Source organism: Oryctolagus cuniculus, chromosome 7, assembly GCF_964237555.1.
Source record: "Oryctolagus cuniculus chromosome 7, mOryCun1.1, whole genome shotgun sequence".
In the NCBI taxonomy this organism is placed as follows: Eukaryota; Metazoa; Chordata; class Mammalia; order Lagomorpha; family Leporidae; genus Oryctolagus; species Oryctolagus cuniculus.
This window is the reverse complement of record NC_091438.1, coordinates 150,682,214-150,704,272: the sequence shown is the minus strand read 5'-3', so window position 1 is coordinate 150,704,272 and position 22,059 is coordinate 150,682,214. Positions and strand designations below refer to the sequence as shown.

The 22,059-nt window shown below is 53.0% G+C and overlaps 1 protein-coding gene across 2 annotated transcripts in view; it reads right to left on the bottom strand.

Moving 5' to 3' along the window:
• Positions 1-3,922: 3,922 nt before the first annotated feature.
• Positions 3,923-22,059, bottom strand: part of LOC100344421 (phospholipase A2, membrane associated) — a 43,448-nt gene continuing 25,311 nt past the window's right edge. Inside the window, exons 1-5 of one of the 2 annotated variants that reach the window (XM_002716053.5) lie at positions 8,474-8,730; positions 6,748-6,797; positions 6,407-6,551; positions 6,078-6,184; positions 3,923-4,208 (exon numbers count right to left, since the gene is read on the bottom strand). In XM_002716053.5, the coding sequence (XP_002716099.1) occupies positions 4,066-4,208; positions 6,078-6,184; positions 6,407-6,551; positions 6,748-6,787 (435 nt within the window). In that variant the 5' untranslated portion in view covers positions 6,788-6,797; positions 8,474-8,730 and the 3' untranslated portion in view covers positions 3,923-4,065. Of the gene's footprint in view, positions 4,209-6,077; positions 6,185-6,406; positions 6,552-6,747; positions 6,798-8,473; positions 8,731-22,059 lie in introns of those variants that run through there. The other variant, XM_051856757.1, reaches the window with a different exon arrangement.

Here is a 22,059-nt window from a genome sequence, read left to right as displayed (position 1 = left end):
GTGCCGGCGCCGCTAGGCGGAGGATTAGCCTATTGAGCCACGGCGCCGGCTCCGGCTGCTCCACTTCTGATCCAGCTCTCTGCTGTGGCCTGGGAAAGCAGTGGAAGATGGCCCAAGTGCTTGGGCCCCTGCACCTGCATGGGAGACCTGGAAGAAGCTCCTGGCTCCTGGCTTCGAATTGGTCCAGCTCCAGCCATTGCAGCCATTTGGGGAGTGAACCAGTGGTTGGAAGACCTCTCTCTCTCTCTGTCTCTCTCTCCTTCTCTCTCTGTATTTCTGCCTTTCAAATAAAAAAACAACAACAACAACAACAAAAAGAGCCCTGCTTGGGAGAGGAACAGTTGGAAACCGATGTAGGCTGTTCAGCTACCTCTCATTCCCTCTCACTCTTGGCTACCCCATCCTCTCCTCCTCTTCCCGTCCCTCTGTCCCAGAGATGGCCACTGACACTGCAAATGCTGCCTCCTGCCAGGACCACTACTTTGAGCAGAGCCCCTGTCTGGGGTGGCAGCAAATGAGAAGCTCCACGCCTAGAACTCATCCCACCCCTCTCCTTAGATTCCCCTGAGGGACTCAGATACTCCCAGCAGCAACAAGGAAAACTCGTGTCTGCTGTCTGGAAGAGTGGGTGGGCCAGCGTGTGCAGTAAGCGTGCGAGACATTCTTACGCAGACCATGGAAGGTGCCAGGCATAGAAGGCAAGACGAAGCCACTGGGAAACAGGAAGCTCGGGTGTGAGTGCTCATGAAGACTATAATCCTTGGAACGGGTGCTTCGGTGAAGATTAGATTGAGAAATCTTCCTAGGGGAAAGCGTAAAAGGAAAATAGAGAAAAAGAAAGAAAATCCATGAAATACGGAGCACAGGTGCATCAACATCTGGATGACAGAAGTCTCAGAAAGAGGAAAAATGGAGGGAGGACAAAGCTAAAATTCCTAAAATGAGAGAAAGAGTGCCAATAGGGCGCATAAAGAAAAGCGGTCAACTAGACACGGGGTGTGAAAGCTAACAACACCAAAAGACTCAGAGAGAGACTCTGGCGGCCTCCGGACGGAGAGGCCGGATAACCAACCCTGGGTGAGGATTCAGACTTATTGTCAGACTCAAGAAGAAACAGAGGGGGTGGGTTTTTGGTTCAGCTGTTAAGACGCTGCTTGGGATGCCAGAATCCTATGTTGGAATACCTCCAATCCAGCTACCTGCTAATGCTCACCCTGGGGAGCACAAGGTGATGGCTCAAGTACTTGGGTCCCTGTCCATCGTGTGGGAGACCCAGATGGTGCTAGCAACTCCTGGTGTCAGTCTGGCCCAGCCCAGGCTGTTGTGGGCCTTTAGGGCAATGGACCACTGTAGAGAATCTCTCTGTGTGTGTCTCTCTGCCTTTCAAATAAAAATAAAGAAACCTAGAGTATTATAGCCTCCCAACTTGTTATTTAACATGAAGTTGTAGAAGAGGCGCTCTTGGAAATGAGACCTCCAGGATGTTGCACGAAAGCCTTGCTGGGAGTATGTCCTTGAACGAGAGTGAAACAGTGCCAGGTAACACAGTAACGCTAACAGTAACAGTAACAGTAACAGTAACAGTAACACAGCCCTGAAGCTGCCGCTCCCTTCCCCTTCCCGGATCAGGGCAGGGCAAACACTGAACTGAGCCTTTATCTCAAGGAGCATTTCCCTCCTTTGAAAGGTGCTTTGAGCTGAGAAAGCAAACACTGAGGGGCAGTGCGGTCCCATCCTGGTCCCAGCAGGTCCAGGGAGGGTGCAGGGAAGACATCGCCTCTGCCCACCCCGTAGTCCACGGCGCTTACCTTGAAGGCCCAGCAGGACAGCACACTGCTGACTGTGAGGCAGTGGCCGCCACTTCTGCCTCCTCCACCAGGGCTGCCCAGAGCGTGGCCGTGGCTTGCTGCCGGCTTGGTCCTGCAGCTGCAGCATGGACATACCCGGACATACCATGCATGCCGAAGAGCACCATTGCTTTATTGTAAAATTTCACTTATTGCATACAATTTGGATTTTTGTATCATTTTAAGGAGTCATAAAATATTCTTTTTCTTTTGATATTTTTTTCCAACCAGCAGAAAGAAAAAAACCATAGAAACCTTAGCTCACAGGCCTCATGAAAACGGCCAAGGGAGAGGTTTGGCCCTAGGGTCCCAGGGTGCCAGCCCCCTCAGTGTCTCCGAGACTTGGCGAGAGGAATGTTTGTGCATGTTTGACAATGCTAATTTTATTTTGAATGGGAAATATATTCGTGGGGTTAAAAAATCAAAACAACATAAAAAGTTATATATCGAAAAATCTCCCCCTCGTGGCATCTGTACCCTCCCCATTTCCCTGCCAGCCCCACTCCCCACAGTAACCATTTTTGTGAAATTTTTCTTGTGTGTTCTTTCAGCGTTGATGGAGATATGAGCCCGTGTATACTGGTGTTCCCACTCCTTGCTCATAAATGTAGTGCATTGTTACTTCACTTGCAACTACATGCTTGGAAATCCTCTCTCTCTCTGCTCTCTCTCTCTCTATAGGCAATTTAAATCTTCATTATGGCATATACATCTTTTGAGAAAGGCAGAGACATAGAGACAGAGACAACTGGAGAGAGAACCTCTATCTACTGGTTCACTCCCCAAATGCCCACAACAGCCAGGGCTGGGCCAAACCAAAGCCAGGAGCCAGGAGCACGATCCTGGTCCCTCACGTGGGTGGCAGGGACCCGAGCCATCCCCTGCTGCCTCCCACATGCGCATCAGCAAGGAGCTGGAGTTGGAAGCAGAGCTGGGACTTGGACCCTGGTACTCCAGTACAGGATGTGGCCATCCCAAAGCAGTGTCTTAATGCTGGCATCAACACCCACCCCTGCGGGATCTTCCTACTGGAACAAGGAAGCTCCCTCCATTGCACAGACGTATATACTCCTTTGTCTTCTCTACGCAGAAACTTGGTTTTTTTCTAACTCAATTGAGAAAACTGCTGGGAAGAACCAGCCCGCTCACACATCACTGTGTGTGTGTGTATGCGTGTGCACCTGTGCGGACCACAGCGCAAGTTTCCAAGAGGTGGCATTATGGAGCTGAAGGAACGATGCCTTTCTCCTGCGATGGCTCATGCCAGTTTGCCTCCTGTAGACATTCTGCCCTCCCCCTAGTTAACCTATGACTGTGACGGTTTCCTTACATACCTGGCCAATAGGGCAGGGGCTTTTAACCATTCTCATGTGTACAAATATCGTCTCCACGGAGTTTTAATTTGCACCTCTCTGGCTTTGAGTGAGAGTGAACATGGCCAGGGTTGCTCCCAGCCAAGGAAGCGTCTTCGGACAGAATTAGAAGCTGGCCCTCCTGGGAAGAGGACTGTAGAATGTCACCTCCTGCGGGTGATGAAGGGGATGGGAAAGCTGCCAACACCAAGACAGGGTTGCTTGGGTCAACCTTCACCAAAATATATCAATCCAGACAGACTAGTAAGAATTACAAGGCAGCCACAGCCACAAATTGAACCAGTGCACACGCTGCGGGACTGCATGGGTCGAATGCCCAGGAAGCTAGCCAGGGGTAAGTGGGTGACACGCAGGATTTGGCTGGCGGCAGCCACTCTTCCCCACAGAGGAGCAGAAGAGCCCCGGAGGAAGAGGCATGCAGACGGCGTGAGGACGGGCAGCCAGTACTCAGGCCACAGCAATGGCGGAGTCACCCATGGCGAGAGCATCCTGGACACGGCCAGAAGCCAGTGCTTTGCATTCACAGCCCCTCGCAATTCCCAAGCCCACGTGGGTGGCACCAATGTGGTCTCGAGCCAAGGCTTAGGTGGGATTGGGCCCGGCCATCGGACACCAGGGCCTGTATGTGAACCTCTGCACCGTGTTGTCTTATTCTCCCAAGAGCAGTGCTTGGGACACACACACACACATACACACACACACTGCTTGCTGATGACACGTTTTATTCACAAGAGAACACTGGGAGTGCCCACCGGCTTGAGGCGCTGGGGAGGGGACGGCCCCCGCCTTGCCTCCGGGGTGGGAGACGGCTAGCTCCGGGAAAGACGGACTAGGAGGTGGTCGGCTCAGCAGCTGGGCTTGCTTCCCTTGCACAAGAGGTTGGGATAGTGCCGGTACCTGACGCTGTAGGTTTTCTGGTTTCTAGCAAAGCAATAGGCTGCGATCTTATCGCACTGACACACTCCTCTCTGGCAGTAGTCCTCATTTGCTGAAATCACAAGAAAACAAACCCCAGATGGGGGATGGTTGGTCTTCTGTGGCCTCCTGTAGGAACCGGGGGAGAAGACCCCGCCACATCCTCCCAAAGCTCCCAGCGTCACCCAGTCCCTCCTCTCCAGGTGGGCTGACGGGTGTTTCTGGCTGACAGGAGACTGGATGGCTGCCCTTGGAGAGTGCGCTCCTCGTGCGATGGGGGCGCACGGCAGCCGGGCACTGGAGCTGACCAATGAGCCACTGAGGGAACTCCAGTGAGGACTTCTGGGAGGGAGTCACTTCCTGCCTCCACACACAGAGCTGCGCAGTGGGAAAGCCGCCCGAGAGGGTGGGGCTGCTGTGCTGGAGCCGCAGCCGCTGCCTGCGCGGCCCTGCGTGGATGCTGCCAGGACAGCAGAGCCCAGGGCTGGGGAAGCCTGGGTCCCAGATGCTGAGGCTGAGAAGCTGCCCCAGGCCCGGCCCTGCCTCCCCCAGAATCCTTACACGGCAGTCGGCCAGGCCGCATTCCCAGCCACTGTCAGTTGGCACCTGCTGCTTGGGACCTGCCCGCAGGGAGAGGCCATGGTGGAGAGAGAGCTCCTGACCCTCCAGGACTCGGGGTGTGGGTGCAGGCCACGCCCTCCTGCCCAGCCTGGATCCCCTGTGCGGGACCTCAGCACCCTCCCTGCAGCGCCAGCTCTCTGCTCCCTGCAGCGCCAGGCTCTCCACTCAGGGTCTCCACTGCCGGTCCCGTCCTCGCGTTCTCCCACTGTGCGGCCGGCTCTCCTCTGCCTTGGTCGTCACCCTGCCTGGAGAGCGCCCTGTGCCCCCGGGGGCCTGCCTGCCTCTTGGTCCGAGCAGCGCTGCTGGCCCCGTCATGGCCGCCCCCCTCTCCAGTGGGTGTTATCAGTCATCTCCTCACTGACACCCGGACCTGCTCACCCACCTGGCCTCATCTCTGGGTGCCCATCCCCCTCTGTCTCCTTCCTGGGCCTTGAACCACCCAGTGGGGGAGCGCCAGACCCCCTGCAGCTCCCTGCTGCTGCCTCTGAGTGTGGCCCAGGCCAGCGCGCCCCCCTCCCAGCTGCAAGTCCCCCTCCACCTGCCCCTGTGCACTGTGCCCCTCCCCACACTCCACCCTGGCTCCTGCCACCCTCATCTCCGTGGTGCCCCCACAGTCACAGACCAGGCGCTCCCTACCCCACCCCTACCCAGGCCATCACCACTCTGGGCTGGCGCTGCCTCAAGTGCATCTTGGTTTCATTCTCCACCCCTTCCTCCCTCCAGACCCCCACCTGCTCTCAGCGGTTGTCTGCTCTATGCCCCGCCCCCTCACTACTGCCCTTCCTGTCATGTCCACCCTGCAGGCAGGGCCAGTCCTGAAGTGCAGGTGACCCTCACTCCTGTGTGCATCTGCTCCCTGCTGCTCTGGGACAAACTCCAGATGCCTCCTGGGCTCGGGGCCTGGCTTGCCTCAGCCCCTTCCTCCCTCCCCAGCGTCACTGCTCCCCACTCCCCCTCCTGCTGAGTCTCCCTGGGCAGCACAGGATGGCATCTGGTCCCCCTCTGGTCCTCTTGTCCACGTTGTGATCTCTCCTTGCCATGCCCGCAGTGCCCCTCCCTGGCTCTCTGCACAGCTGGTGCAGCCCAGCCGAGGTGGCCCCCCTCTCTGGGTGACCTGGAGCACCTGCTGCGGTTGGGTCCATCCTTGGCATCCTTGCTTCTGGAGTGTTGGCCACCTCTGTCCTCGCTGTCCTTACTCCCACCCAGACCTGAGCTTCTAGAGGCAGGGACAGTGTCCCTTTGCTTCTCTCGCTGTGGTCCCCCAGTGGGCGCTCAGGGGATGAATGGGGGAACTCGATGGGGTCGTGGGGCTCTCACTCACCACAGGTGATTTTGCCACGGCTCATGCTGAATTTGTAGCTCAGGAACTTGGTGCCACATTTACGTTTCTCCAGACGGCGGTAGCAGCAGTCATGGGCAAGACAGCACCTGAGCAGGAGGACATCCTGTGAGTGCCTCCCCACAGCTCCAGGGTCCCTGGGCCCCCTGTGTCACCCCTTTGACCCTGTGCAGAGACCCAGTGAGTCTGGCATCATCTGGAGCCTGTGCTGGCGGCTTTTCCAGCAGGGATGTGCTGGGACCTCTGAGTTCGTGAGGCCTCTGCTGGGCCCAGAAAGGAGCAGGGGGAAGGGAGGGCTGGGGTGGCCTCACCGATCTGTTGCATCCTTGGGTTCTCCTTTGCCACCCAGACCACAGTGACAGCCGTAGGCACCGTAATTAAGAAGAGCGTTCTTCCCCGTTGTGTACTTGATCATGTCTGAGAAGTCTATCAAATCGCAGTGTGCCTGCAGCAAACCTGGGGGAACAGGGCCCAGTGATGGGGTGTGGCCCCAGGCGCTCCCTGTCTCCCTCATCTCTGATACTCTCTCTGCCCCAGTCATCTTCTCTCCTCCCATCTGGGGAGAACTCTTGTGATGGGCGGGAAAACCCAGGGCCAAGGATGTAGCCCTCTTTAGGCTGTCCCCTGTTCAAGTACCAAGGTCAGCTCTTACCAATGACCATGATCGCTGTCAACAGCAACAGGGCCTTCATGTTGAGAGCTCTGTAGGGGAAAGAGCAGGCGATTGGCCAGGACCCCTCTCCCAGGTGGTCCCAGCCCTTGCCCTGGCCCCAGCTCTCCCGCCTAACTTGGCAAGCCCAGGGCTCCCACATGCTCCTCCCCCGAGGCTATGTCCAAGGTGACCACCTCTGTCCTCACAGTGGATGCATGGGATACCCTTCAATGCTGCACACGCATGTACACACACACACACACACACACAGAGCGCCTCCTGACCTTTTCCAGCTCTGTGGAACGGTTTCCCTTTCTTGGGACCCTCACACCCATGGAGTCCTCATGTGATTTGCTCATGAGGCTGCCAGCTACTGGATGGATGTGTCCAGGTTTATCCCAAGTAACTGGGAGGCTTATGAAGTCAGTTTGTGTCTCCCATGGCTTGGGTTGGAATGTAGCGTGTTACAACGCCACTGGAGATGCCGGCATCCCATACTGGCAATGGTTGGAGTCCTGGCTGCTCCACTTCCAGTCCAGCTCCTTGCTAGTGGCCTGGGAAAACAGCGGAAGATGGCCCAAGTACTTGGGCCCCTGTCATCCATGTGGGAGACCCAAATGGAGCTCCTGGCCTTGGCCTGACCCAGCACTGGCTGTTGCAGCCATCTGGGGAGTGAACCAGGGGATGGCAGATCTCTGTCACTCTTGCTCTCTAACTCTGACTTTCAAAATAAATCAATAAATCTTTTTTTAAAGATATATTAATTTATTTGCAAGTCAGAGTTCACAGAGAGAGGAGAGGCAGGGAGAGAGAGAGAAAGAGAGAAAGAGATAGAGAGATAGAGAGAGAGAAAGGTCTTGAGAGAGAGAGAGAAAGAAACGTCTTTCCTCTGCTGGTTCACTCCCCTATTGGCTGCAATGGCTGGACCTGTGCTGATACAAAGCCAGGAGCCAGGAGCTTCCTCTGGGTCTCCCATGCTGGTGCAGGGGCCCAAGGACTCGGGCCATCTTCTACTGCTTTCCCAGGCCGAAGCAGAGAGCTGGATTGGAAGTGGAGCAGCTGGGGCTCGAACTGGCTCCCATATGGGATGCCAGTGCTTCAGGCCAGGGCGTTAACCCACTGCGCCACATGACTGGCCCTATTCAATACAGCTTTAAAAAAAAGATCAGGCCATCCTCTGCTGCTTTCCTAGCCTTGTTAGCAGGGAGCTGGATCAGAAGTGGAGCAGTCTGGACTTGAACAAATGCCCATATGGGATACTGGCATTGCAGGCCTAGGGGCTTAACTCCATGCCACAGCACCAGCTCTGTAAATAATCTTTTGTTTGTTTGTTTGTTTTTAAAAGCTTGTATCTCCCCTTAGGCATTTCTTGCCTGTCCCCATACTGGATTAAAGGCTTGGGAATTCTTCATGAAATCTGATCCTCCCAAATTTATCTCCAGAACTGAAGCAGAACCTTCTCTTTGCAAGACGCTCCAGTCCCGTACACATGTGTGCATACACTGCCACATTCATACACACTTGAACTCATGCCTGAGATCCTCACAGACTCACCCAGCACACTTGCACACGGGCAGCCTCTTGTACACAGTAAACTGTGCACAGATGTACACACACCTGCCTACACACACGCACACACACACACACACACAACACAGTCGCTCTTGGAGTCAGCCAATACGCAGATCCTTATGCCCTTGACAGGCATTTGCTTTTGGGTTTTTACCTCTCAGACGATGCTGGAGTTGATGCTTCCAAGAGACTCTGTGGTTAGTTCTGAACTCCAGCTCCCCTTAAATAGCTGCTCCCTTCAGGGTGCTGGGGGCTGGTGAGGCAGTGGATGGGGCTGTGTGGGATCAACTGATGGAGTCCAAGATTTGGCTGCCCTGGCCCCGGGTAATTGCATCAAGTGACGGGAAGGAGTGGAGAACTAGAATTTATGTGCCCTGAGCTGATACCAGAATCAATTATGTGGTCAGACGGGTTGATAGGCAGTCAGGTTGGTCCTGGTGGAAAATGAGGGTCAAAATGCTTGTTTCCCCAAAAGTTACCTTTAGCAAGGTCAAAAGCACCTGCCCCACTCCGTAGGAATTCCCAAGTTTATCATGAGAATAGCAAGGGAGTGGTCATTCCCCCCTTCTGAGCTCCAGTGAACTCCAGCCTTCTGATTTACCTTGAGCAGGACAGACCGGGTAAATAAGATAACAGATCAGGTCTTTTGATGGCTTTGTCCCATCTTATACTAACTGACAGCTTTTCCCCCCCAAAATTGTGCTTAAAAACCCAAGCAGCACCAGCCCCTTGGGGTCTTGCCTCCCTTGGAGCCCCCAGGAGGTCTCTGACTCTAAAAATGTTGCTTTTAAATACGTCTTACTTTTCTCTCTGCCTTGTCCACTTGGATATTCTTCCATGAGAGACAAAAAACCGAACGTGGACTTTGAATTTGCTGAGTAAATTCTCAGAGGTGTGACTGCCGGGCAGTCCCCTCCCTGCTGTCCTACCCAAGGTGACAAGGTCCACTTGTGGCCGGCTGTGCACTCGTTGTGTTAACGGAGAAGGCAGGGGTTCTTGTCTTCGGGCAAGAAAGAATTCAGGCGTGAGGCAGAGAGTAAGTGGAAAGCAACATAGCAAGGTTTATTAGGGAAGGGACATCCGTAAGAACGGATGGGCACCTCTCCAGACAGAACCTGAGAGAGAGTGCCCAGTCGCTCAGACTGGGGGAGAGCGAGGTTACATGGTTGAGTGGAGAGATTACACCTGAGCAGGCCAGGCGGGCGGCTCAGCAGCGAGGCAGAGGGCTGAGCACAAAGTCCGGTTGAGGCCAGGGGTTTTAAGGGCCTCTTCTCCTCCTGGAACAAAGGACTTTTTGGATGTAAATATGAAAACTTCTTTTCTGAGCCCCCCCCCCCCAAGTTATCAGACAGGGGGAAGCCTGAGAGGAGCCTTAGAGGAAGGATGGTTATCGGGTAGAAGGGGCAGGGCGTTTGAAGTGCAGATCCTGGGATGCACCTGGGAGGTTCTGGGGTGACTTTGAGATGCGGATGCTGGACCTAGATGTCAACTCCTTAGGCCTTTGTCACACACACACACACACACAAGCTCATTTCTGACTTCCCAAGGAACAGTTGCAGGCTCAGCTGCACAGACAAGGGGAGGGGTGTCCTAAGTGCCATCTGGGAGGATGAGAACCATTCCCGGGCCTGTCCTTGGGGCCCCCACAGTCCAGCCGGGAAAGGGATTAAGGAAGTGGAGTCCCCTTCCCCGTGCCTCCACCCTCTCCCCCACCCACCCCATCCCATCCCAGCAGCTTTCCAAGCCGGGAAATCAGAGTCTGTCCTGGACATTCCCAGTGAACAGCTGCCTGCAGGCCATCCCCTTTCTAGCTGTTCGGCCCTGGCCCATCAGGGCTCCTGGATCGATTGTTCCCTTTTGCCTCTGCCTTCAGGGACTTAGTGCAAGAAAGGATTCAGGCAGGAGACAGAGAGCAGTGGAAAGCAAAGCAGCAAGGTTTATTAGGGTAGGGACATCCGTCAGAACGGATGGGCACCTCTCCAGGACCTGCGAGAGAGCACCTAGCTTACACTCCGGCTGGGGTCTCTGAGAGGATGGGTCTTGCCTTCCCACCTTTCCTCTCCCCCTCTCCTTCTTCTCCTCCAGAACAAAGGACTTGTTGGGTGTAAATACAAAAAATTCCTTTCTGAGTTTTTCCCATTGAAGTTATCAGACAGGGGAAGCCTGGCTGGTGTCGCCCTGCCTTAGGGGAAGGATGGTTATCAGGCCAGGTAGAAGGGGCAGGGCACCCTGTCAGGATCCAGGCAGGATGTTTGAAGAGCAGACACTGGGCTGCACCTGGAAGGTTATCAGGATGACTTTGAGATGCCAATGGTGGGCCACTGTAGCTGTCAATTCTTTAGGCCTTTGTCACCCACACACAAGCTCATTTCTGACTTCCTACCCAACATTACCACTGAGGTTGTCAGACAGGGGAAGTCTTGCTTGCGTGGCCAAGGGACTTCTCTCTAGGGTGCCCGCCTTAGAGGAAGGGTGTCCATCAGGCCAGGTAGAAGGGGTGGGGCCGCCTGGAAGGTGGTCAGGGTCTGGGCAGGTGCTGGACTGTGTAGGTGTCAGTTTCCTTAGGCCCTTCTCACACACGTAGGCTCATTTCTAACTTCCTGCCTGACGCGTCCACAGTGTCAGGTAAACACTCACCGATGGCAGCCCAGAGACAGCCCGCGTGCCGGAGGTGCTCAGGACCATTCCTCCCGTGCCCTGCACTCTGCAGCTCCTCGTATGGTGGCCCCTCACTGCTCAGATGGCTCAGTGTCAGTTCAGTGCCAAGGTCACTTCCAGGCTGCAACCTGGGCAGTCAAGGGGCAACCCCAGCCTGTCCCTGCCCCTCAGGGGGGAACCTGCAGATGGAAGCCCCCTGGTCACCGAGTCACCCTGGAGGACTGCTGTCAGGGACTGGGTGAGCCCCAGGGGGCCTTGTGCATGACAATAACTTCTGTTGTGCTAAACCTCTGATGGTGGAGGTTGGCGTTATTGCAACAGTGCCCAGTCTATCCTAGGAGCCATCCAGGCACCTTTCCTCTTGAGAATGCAAGTTACTTCCAGCGCTAGACCCGTGTCAGGGGCTGAACTGTGTTCCCTTCCCGGCCTGCACTTCCAGTGTTGCAGTGCTCACGCCCAGGACCTCAGAATTCCAGAACCTTCTCTGGAGATGCATCATTGCACATGTCAGAAAGATACGGCCATGGGGGTGGACTCCTGTCTAGCACCACTGGGTCCTCAGCAAAAGGAGAACATGGGGCACAGTCACTCACACAGGGAGGACAGGGCAAGGCAGAGATCAGGACATGCTCCCGCAAGCCAGGGAACATGTGGAAGTGCCAATCAACCCCGTAGAAGGTATGGAGAGACCAGTTGCAGGTCCTCCCTCACAGCCCTCAGATGGAACCACCCAAGAGTGTTCAGCCTCTGAACCCACAACTGCGAGACCACCAGCGTCCGGCGTTTTGGCCTTTTAGGGGAACCCAGTACAAAGCCAGAGCAGCCCACCCCAGCCCCTGAGGGTCCCTGGGAGCCTCCTTCCCTGCGCCCAGTCTGGCTCCTCTCCTGGCCAGTGGATCTCAGGCCTCAGTCAGGGTTCAGAGGCGTCATCCTTGGGTGCTTCCTGGCCTTTGGTTAGACAGCCCAGCTCTGGGATCCAAGCTAGCACAGAGGCAGAGCAGCTTGGCCTCTGAGCGCCCTGGTGGCTCAGGCCCTGCTGTGAGGTCCAGGCACAGGCAGTAGAATGCCTTAGCACTCGGGCATTCTGCTGGCACCAGAAAAGCTCTCTACTTTAAACCACAGCGAGCTTCAAAGTACAGATGAGCTGACAGGACACAGAGTTCCCATGTGGCTCGTCCCCACAGTACACACGCTCCACCACCACCAGCATCATGCACCAGCGTGGGGCGTCTGTTACCATCAGTGAGCCAATGCTGACACGGCCCTATCCAACAAAGTCATGGTTGGCATTATGGAGCACTCTTGGGGGTGTCACGTGCTGTGGCTGATGCAAATGTATAATGACCATATTCCACTCTTAGTGTTACCCACAGCCGTGTCACTACCCTGAAAATACTCTGTGTTCCTCTGCTAATCTCTCTTTCCTCCCCGGACCCAGGCAACCAGTGATGCTTTTCCCGCCTTTCCCAGAAGACCACTGAGCTGCAGTCTTGTTCACTTGGGACTACACCTTCACGTTTCCTCCCACGTTGTGACATGAGAGCACCTTTCATTTCATCTCCGAATAACACTCCCTCCTCTGGGTGTGCCGTCATTCCCGCGTCTACTCCCCTGGAAGGCCATGTGGGGTGTTCCCTCTGTCGGCACGCAGCATCTAAGCAGCAGCTATCACATGGTGGGCTGGCTTTGTGTCTGCACATTGTGGGGGATATCAAGGAGCTCAAGGGCTGGGCCGTTGGGCAAGGGGCCGGCGTTCAGCTCTGTAGGTGCCTGCCGAGCTTCCCTCCACAGTGGCTGCCCCACTCGGCGTTTGCCCCAACGGTGATTGAGGGTTGCTGTTGCTCCACGCCAGCACCAGCCTGCGGTGTTGTCGGTGTTTTGGCCACCAGCCGTTCTGACAGGTGTGTGATGGTGGTAGTGATCCGGGTGTGATATTCTCCTGTGATGTGTGAATTGAGCATCTTTTCATGTGTTTGCCTTCTGTTTATCTCTATTGGGGAAGTATCCAGATAGTTCACCAGGTTTTCAATCGGGTTGCTCTTTTATTCCTTCTTGTTGAGTTTTTAAAATGCTTCATATATTTTTGATAGCATTCCTTTGTGGGATATATCTTTTGTGTGTAAGAATTCATGGCAGTTTTATTCAATAAAATAATAGATGATTCAATAATTTCCCATCACCTGGATGTACCTTAGTTTATGCATCTGTTTACCTTTAGAAGACATGTTGGTTGTTTCCAATTGTCAGTTTTATCGCCAAACAGGAATAGTTGCAATGTGCATTATAAGGAGAATGGCCAACCAATTTATAGCATAGGCATACTATGGAATGCTTGGTAAAAAGAGCAATGCATATTTTATGTTATTATGGCATTAATACTTTATACTAAAGCAACCACTTTATCCTTTTCACTAATGGAAGCATAGAGAAGTTCGTATTAGTATACAAGGTATAGAGAAGATCCTATTAGTGCTATACACAGCATGATGGATTCCACTGTTACGGTCAATGGAAATAGACGGGCATCAAAGCACACACATAATATCTGATTCCATTCACAGGAAATTTTAAAGCAGAAAAATGAAAGTAAGGACAGAGTAATCAGGACAGTGCTTTCCCCAGGATTGTTGGTTGAACTGTGCTCCCCCAAAATTCATGGGGTAAAGTTTTGAGCCCCATTAGCTCAGGAGACTGTGTTTAGACACAGGAGCGTTAGAAGGTCATCCAGTCAAACTGAGGCTATCGGGATGCTCCTGCTCCAACAGGACTGGGGCCCTTATAAGCAGAGGGGCCGTGAACAGTGACAGCCGCACAGAGTGGGCGCCCTGTGAGGACGCAGGGTGGAGAGCAACACCTGGAAGCCACGGAGAGAGACCTCGGAGACCTAGGAACAGTGGTGAGGATAGGGACAAGATAAACTCCTATCGTGCTGGACCCTGGCCTGTGGTGCTTTGTCCTGGGCATCCCCAGGAAGCAAGAGCACCCCGTGAGGGCCTTGCCTGGGTGGGGGCAGCAGGGAACGCCCCAGGAGATGGGACCTCCCATGGAGCCATGCGATGTGGGTAGTGAGGGGGGAATCTGCCAACCTTGTCCGGCTAAGGTTTCTGCAGGTCAGCCATGGGAATTTTTGCATTTAAGGGGTCAAGGGGAGGGAGCGCACGACGTGCACGCGCCCTCTCCTCGTCCACCTCTGCCGCCTCCTTCTTCTGCCGCTCCTGGTGCTGCTTGTGCGCTTGTCCCCTGCGGACCTGGTACCTCTTTGTGAAGCGGCGGCTGAGGCGACTCTGGCACTCGCCATGGCTGACGAAAAGCCAAGGAAGGAGTCAAGACTGGGAACAACGATCTTATTAAGTTGCAAGTGGCGGGGCAGGATGGTTCTGCGGTGCAGTTTGAGATGAAGAGGCACACACCACTTAGTCAGCTAATGAGAGCCTGTTGTGAACAACAGGGTTTGTCAATGAGGCAGAGCAGATTCCGACTTGACGGGCAGCCAATCACTGAACCAGACACACCTGCACAGTTGGACATGGAGGATGAAGATTGATGTGTTCCAGCAGCAGATGGGTGTTGTCTACTGAAAAGGGGACCCGCTGCTTACTCCAGAACTCTGTCCTTCAGACCAAGAACACACGCTCAACCAGAAAACTGCAGTGGGTTCATCCCATCCTGACTGCTCCAGCGCAGTCGTCTCTATTCTTCCATGTCCCTTCCCCATTCCTTTGTTGTAGATTAAGTAACAGGTGCATGTGCACAGGCATGCTGCATTTTTTCTTTTCTTTCTCTCTCCTCTAAAACAAAAACTAAACAGCCAATCGTATGTTTTGATTGACATCAAATGGAGATGGAATGGGAAAAAATCCTGTTTCTGTGGAAATATCCCTTTCCCCATGAGTGGCATGCGCATTCAGCTCTTATCTTCACACTCCAGTGAGTTATTTTGCTCTCACTGTTTTTTTTTTTTTTTTGACAGGCAGAGTGGACAGTGAGAGAGAGAGACAGAGAGAAAGGTCTTCCTTTGCTGTTGGTTCACCCTCCAATGGCCGCCGTGGCCGGCGCACCGTGCTAATCTGATGGCAGGAGCCAGGTGCTTCTCCTGGTCTCCCATGGGGTGCAGGGCCCAAGCACCTGGGCCATCCTCCACTGCACTCCCGGGCCACAGCAGAGAGCTGGCCTGGAAGAGGGGCAACCGGGACAGAATCCGGCGCCCCGACCAGGACTAGAACCTGGTGTGCCGGCGCTGCAAGGCGGAGGATTAGCCTAGTGAGCCGCGGCGCCGGCCGCTCTCACTGTTTTAACAAAAAAACCCAACAACATAAAAATCCTTGCATACCTTGTTTGATTGGAGAATTTTAATGTTTTTCATTTATGATCATAAAACCAAGGACAATTTTATAACTTTTTTGTACATAGCTGTTACATGGAGGGCAATCTGTCTTTAAGTAGTGGTAAATTTCTCTTAAAAAAAAAGAATCCTAAATAATTTTTCCTTCAAAAAAAAAAAAAAAAAAAAAGGAGGGGGGGAAGTAAGACACTAAGACAATGGGTAGCTTTTCCTAAAGACCTAGCTTCTCCTCTTCTGAAATATACAGGCAGCTCCTCTTCTGAAGGGAACCCCTGTTCTGTGCACCAATAGATGGGGCCAAGCCCAATTCAAGTCCCTCCGTTAGATGCCAGGTCATCAGTTGGAACCCTGAGTGGACCGGTTTTCCAAAAACCTGGAGATTCACGGCAGGTGCTTCAAAGGTACTGGGTTTGCCTGACTGTCACGATGCGGACGCCCTCTCTCTGCCAGCCCTCGCATGCCAGAAGTCATTCTCATTCGCGATTTCTGTCCGTCAAGCCTCTTCTGCCTAGAAGGCCCTGCCCCACCTGCTCAGCTCACTGGGACACCTTCCTTTTACGTGGAGGAGACTGCCTGGTTCCGGAATTGTCCAGAACAGCAGCAGCTGGGTCGTTACCCTCAATGTATTGACATTTCACGTGCTGATACCCAAATCGCTTCTTCAGAGCACAAACTCCTCTCAAAGCGCCCACGCCCAGAGCTTCCTGGGGCCAGACCGTCCTTACACCCGGTGGCCGAGGCCCCTGCCCCCGCGGACGACTTCTCAGACCAAGGGGTGTGCCACCTGGGTCCCTTGGTTTCCATTTCAGACCATGCTCTGAGGGTCTGACCCTCTGAATTTCTTGACTAAATGACCTTGAACTACGTCTAGGACACATCCTGCTCGTCTGCCCAGGTTCCTCCTCTCGAGGGAAGCTGACATTTGTCATACACGAGCCAGACACGAGCCATGGTGCTGGCTGGCAGTGACGGACACCTGCAGTGGGAGGGGAGGAAGGACATGGTGACATCAGCCATGTGACAGGGTGGTTGATCATGAGCACATGAATTTGCTCTTTGCACACGGCCACTGAAGCCGTTGGGAACGGCTTCCTGCACAGTTAGCAGGAGTCATTTCTGTCTCTACAGCACAGTGGTATGAAAGTAGTTCATAATAACCTATTTTTTGCTCCACGAATAAATAGAAAAGAGGAGAAGGAAATGCTAATTTCCATCGTTGGATCAGTACAGGCCATGATCATTGATTGAAATCTCCCATTGCATCCCATAAATATGATAATCAAAATAATAATACTACCAGTCACAATCCCGGTCACAGAGTCTCCAAAGTGGCAGAGTCTTTTTGTCTTTTTTATGCTAACTGGATGAGCGCTGGCAGGGAGCTCCTGAGTCTGTTTTTTTTTTTTTTTAAAGATTTGTTTGTTTATTTGAGAGTCAGAGTTATAGAAAGGGGGAGAGACAGAAAAACACTCTTCTATTTGCTGGTTCATTCCCCAACTGGCTGCAATGGCCAGGGCTGTGCCAGGCCAAAGTCAGGAGCCAGGAGCTTCTTCCAGGTCTCCCACGTGGGTGCAGGGCCCAAACACTTGGGCCATCTTCTACTGCTCTCCCAGGTGCATTAGCAGGGAGCTGGATCAGAAGAGGAGCACCCATATGGGATGCTGAACTGCAGACGGCGGCTTAACCAGCTGTACCACAGCACCAGCTCCACCCAGAGTCATTCTAATATAGCTATTCCATGTCAATGATTGTTTCTTCCTAAGTACTGAAACTTGAGAGTATTTTAGTGAGACGTTTCTTATTCCTGCCTTATATTGCTACCATCTTCCCTTACCTAAATGTACATGTTCAACATGCTTCATTCGTTTTCCTGTTTATCTATCCTGGCCATTCCATTCTAGATGGTATGCGTCATGACATAACTTTCCTGTTTCCTGTTAGATGGTATGCGTCATGACATAACTTTCCTGTTTCCTGTTTTTAGTGGGGATAGTTCCATATCGGAGAGCCTGCTTTAAGGCTCGGCTCCTCCACCTCTGATTCAGCTGCCTGCTAATGTGCCCTGGGAAGCAGCAGGTGACAGCTCATGTACTCACTCCCTGCCACCCACGTGGGAGACCTGGGTGCAGTTCCAGGCTCCTGGGTTTGGTCTGGCCCAGCCCCAGCTGTGCGAGCATTTTCGGAATGAACCAGCAGATGGAAGATTCTCTCTCTATCTCTGCCTTTCAAATAAAATGAAAATAAAAAAAAATTTTAGAGAATTAAAAAAAATGATTGTTAGAGTCTTTCCCATGAATAAAATACTGTGGAAGACAAAAACCTTAGAATAGCTGTGGTGAAAATTTTGAAGAGAGTTCGAGTGGACAAGAAGTGCAGTGATTTTCGTTGTCTACGGCATTTGAAGATCACAGCTGTAACTGAGTGTCGCACCAGGACCATTAGACTTCTTAGACATTTCAGTCTTTGGAGCATTCACTTCAAAACCTGTAACCTATCCCCTTCAATGCAACTCAAAGACTCGGCACCATTCAGCACCACTTCATTATTTGACAGTTTTTCCCATACAGTCCCAGGTCCCAAGCCAATGGTGTAATTTAGAAGATTGACACAAGTGTCAAAAGGTTCCAAACCCAGCCGGAACCGCAGCTCACTAGGCTAATCCTCCGCCTTGCAGCGCCGGCACACCGGGTTCTAGTCCCGGTCGGGGCGCCGGATTCTGTCCCGGTTGCCCCTCTTCCAGGCCAGCCCTCTGCTGTGGCCAGGGAGTGCAGTGGAGGATGGCCCAGGTGCTTGGGCCCTGCACCCCATGGGAGACCAGGAGAAGCACCTGGCTCCTGCCTTCGCTCTCTCTCACTGTCCACTCTGCCTGTCCAAAAAAAAAAAAAAAAAAAAAAGGTTCCAAACCTGCCGATCTTCATGAAATAACAGTCACACATGCAACCAGAATGATGGTTCCAATGCTTCAAAAGCAAATGGGGGAAAAATTATCTTTTAAAGTTCCATTTTATCAAGTAGTAGAAAACCTAGACTATCTCAGCAACATAAGAAATTATCCGTGTTTCCTGGGCCAGGTGCCTAAAGGCAAGGGAACGCCTCCTGTGGTGTGGTTACTTCTCCTGGTGGGCAGCCCAGGGCCTAGCTGGTGGGCAGCCCTGGTGGGGGCGCTGGACTGCAATTGCACCTGCGGGCATCTCGGCAGGGCTGCGCGTGCGCATCCTACCCAGCAGAATGCAAGTGCACACACAGGACCTGCAGCAGGAGGGCGCACGCCCTGGGAAGGTGAACACGGGGGACCCACACGGGACCCACACGGGACCCACACGGGACCGTCCACATCCACCGAGGAAAGCCAAGTTTGGAGAACGGATTCTCCCAGGCCTCTAGGACAAACATTTTTGCATCAGGTCCTCTGCATTGAGGATTTTAGAAGTGGGGAGAGAAAAAGCTTACAGAGAGTGACTGAGACGTGAAGGAAGAAACTCACCATTTCAATGGGAACTGTAAAACAGGAAAAGCTGCAGTCCAGACATGGTTGAAAAATTTAAAAACAAAATTCCGAATTAACATCAAAACCTTGGGGCTGGTGCTGTGGTGTAGCGGGTAAAGCCACTGCCTATGGCGCCAGCATCCCATATGGGCCCTGGTTCGATTCCCGGCTGCTCCACTTTGATTCAGCTCTCTGCTACAGCCTGGGAAAGTAGTGGAAGGTGGACCAAGTGCTTGGGCTCCTGTACCTGCATGAGACCCGGGGAAGCTCCAGGCTCCTGGCTTTGGATCGACGCAGCTCCAGCCATTGCGGCCATCTGGAGAGTGAACCAGCAGATGGAAGACCTCTCTGCCTCTGCCTCTACCTCTCCGTAACTCTGCCTTTCAGGAGAAGCACCTGGCTCCTGCCTTCGGATCAGTGCGGTGCGCCAGCCGCAGCGTGCCAGCCGTGGCGGCCATAGGAGGGTGAACCAACGCCAAAAGGAAGACCTTTCTCTCTGTCTCTCTCTCTCACTATCCACTCTGCCTGTCAAAAAAAAAAAAAGTTTAATGAAATTACTTGAAGTAAAAGGCATTTGCCTAAATTACCATAATCTTAGCTGTTTTAATTTATGTGGGCAGCCATTTATGGAGTAAACCAATTTGAATAGAATTCTGGAAGAGGTGTTTACAGGCAGACAGGTGCAGCAGGTGCACATGCACCTGTGGAGACGGCGGGGGCAGCATTCAGTTTGTTTTTGTTTTTGTTTTTGTTTTTTGTTTTGTTTTGTGTGTGTGTGTGTGTGTGTGTGTTTTTGACAGGCAGAGTGGACAGTGAGAGAGACAGAGAGAAAGGTCTTCCTTTGCCATTGATTCACCCTCCAATGGCCGCCGCGGCCGGCGCGCTGTGGCTGGTGCACCACGCTGATCCAATGGCAGGAGCCAGGTGCTTCTCCTGGTCTCCCATGGGGTGCAGGGCCCAAGCACTTGGGCCTTCCTCCACTGCACTCCCGGGCCACAGCAGAGAGCTGGCCTGGAAGAGGAGCAACCAGGACAGAATCCGGAGCCCCCACCGAGACTAGAACCCGGTGTGCCGGTGCCGCAAGGCGGAGGATTAGCCTAGTGAGCCGTGGCACTGGCCTACATTCAGTTTTCATTTTGGAATTTTAGTCATGAGACTGCTATATGAACTTGCCAGTTTATACAAAGACAATTGAAACTGAATTGTTGTTCTGACAAGATGGGACGAGATTCTCTGTTCATAGTGCTATGCTTTCCACCTGTGTGCCAGGCAGCCTTAGGAAGGCTGTGGACCACACTTTCAGGTAAGCTAGTTCCCCTAACAGCTTGGTTTTCAGGAGCCTTTTGCCCTACCTCCCCCCTTATTCAATCTCAAATGAATTTCGGGGCTAGCTCTTACATGTTCCGACTTTCTCTAGAACTGGGGTAAAGCCACAACCCTCTATGCCAACTTGAATTTAACAGCAAAATTCCCTTCCTTTTGTACACTGGATGCTTGTACACTTGGCTTGACTAACCGATGTTTGCAGAAACATTTTCCAAAACAGTCGTTACAAGGTTCTGTGCCGTTTTTTCCCCTGGGGGTTTTTCCTGGCTCCTGCAGTAGGCAGAGCAGTTCCAATGCCTGCCGGGCAGATCTTTGAGATTTTGGCTGAGGCCTGAGGGTGGGGTACGAAGGGCAGAACCGGTTCCCACCCTGAGCAATTCTCAGCCAGGAAAACCCAGAGTTTCGTTTCCAGAGGGGGAGATTCCTGGCGCCAGGTTGCCACAGAGCTCCTGGGAATTGTGAAATCATTAACTTTATACTTTTTCTTTCCCTATCTCGGTGGAAATTCCGTAAGGAAATAGTTTGAATCCAACTTTTTCGCTTCCTCCTGCTCACCCTATTTGTCATGAAGAACTCAGCAGATTCAAAATACATAGGAAAAAAAAATAGAGAGAGCAAAAAACACCTTACAGCCATTGCTGTTGAAGAACCAGGCTTTCCCATTGATTAAGAAAAAACAGACAAGAACATGCATGAGAGTGGATCCTGACACAGCCACGGCGAGCCCTCCTGGGGACATTTCTGGGCATGCTTTAGAATTCTAGGAGCTGTCCTGTTACCTGTCCATCTCTGGAAAGCAGAGAAGCCCCCGTAAGCTCTGTAGGGAACTGTGTGGGTGCGGACAAGGTGTGGATGACGGGCACAGGGATCTCTGCTTCCTTGGCAAACAGTCTTTGCGCAGGGCTGTGGTTCTGAGGCGGCTGTGAACAGTCCTCGCTGGCGGGCGGGTGCGCCTCCTGGCTTTGCTTACCAGATCAGGCCTTGTCACAGGCAACTCTATGTTGATTCCGATCCTTTCGAGGTGCCCAGCAGGTCAGAGGGACCTGGGCCAGCCTGGAAGGGGACGGGGCCATCTGCCTTGCGCTCCTAGTTGAGGTGACTGACAGCTCGTCTGAGTTTCAACCCAGCTGCAACCCGCAGCTCCAGCTGAACCACCATGGACAGCTCCTTGGTGACCGCAGAGGTCGGCAATTGACAGCTCCAGGGGACTCATGTTTTCCAAGGCCACAGTAGGTCCACTGTGGGACAGCTGCAGCTGCCCATAGGATGGCCTGACCCGGCCTGCATGTCAAGTCCCTCTCTGTGCATGGTGCGGGGCCAACTTCCATGCACCAGCAAGCCCCTGCCCTTTCAGGGAAAATGCAAATTCCACAACGTTGAGACCCTGCAACCCGCGCAGGCTGAAGGTAGGCAACATGACTGCAGGAGGTGTCCCCTCCCCCACCGTGATCTTCAGATCATTATAAGGTCACTCTAATAAAATTGCCATGGAGGACATGCCCAAGCCTATCATGCCCCTGACACCATGACACTTCCAGTACTTGCTAATGGAAATGGGTAGTGTCCAGCCCCATCTCTTCCCCCTGTTGAATATTCAACTGGGCTCCACTTCAGTCATCACCCCCAATTCCTCTTTTTTTTTAAGATTTATTTTTATTTATTTGAAAGTTAGAGAGAGAGAGAGAGAGAGAGAAAGGGAAAGACAGAGAGAGGTCTTCCATTCACTGGTTCATTTCCCAAATGGTTGCAATGGCCAGACTGGGCCAGGCCAAAACTGGGAGCCAGGGGCCTCTCTGGGTCTCCCATGTGAGTACAGGGGTCCAAGCACTTAGGGCATCTTCTGTGGATTTCCCAGGCACATTAGCAGGGAGCTGGATGGAAAATGGAGCAGCTGGGACTTGAATTGGTCCCCATATGGGATGCCAGT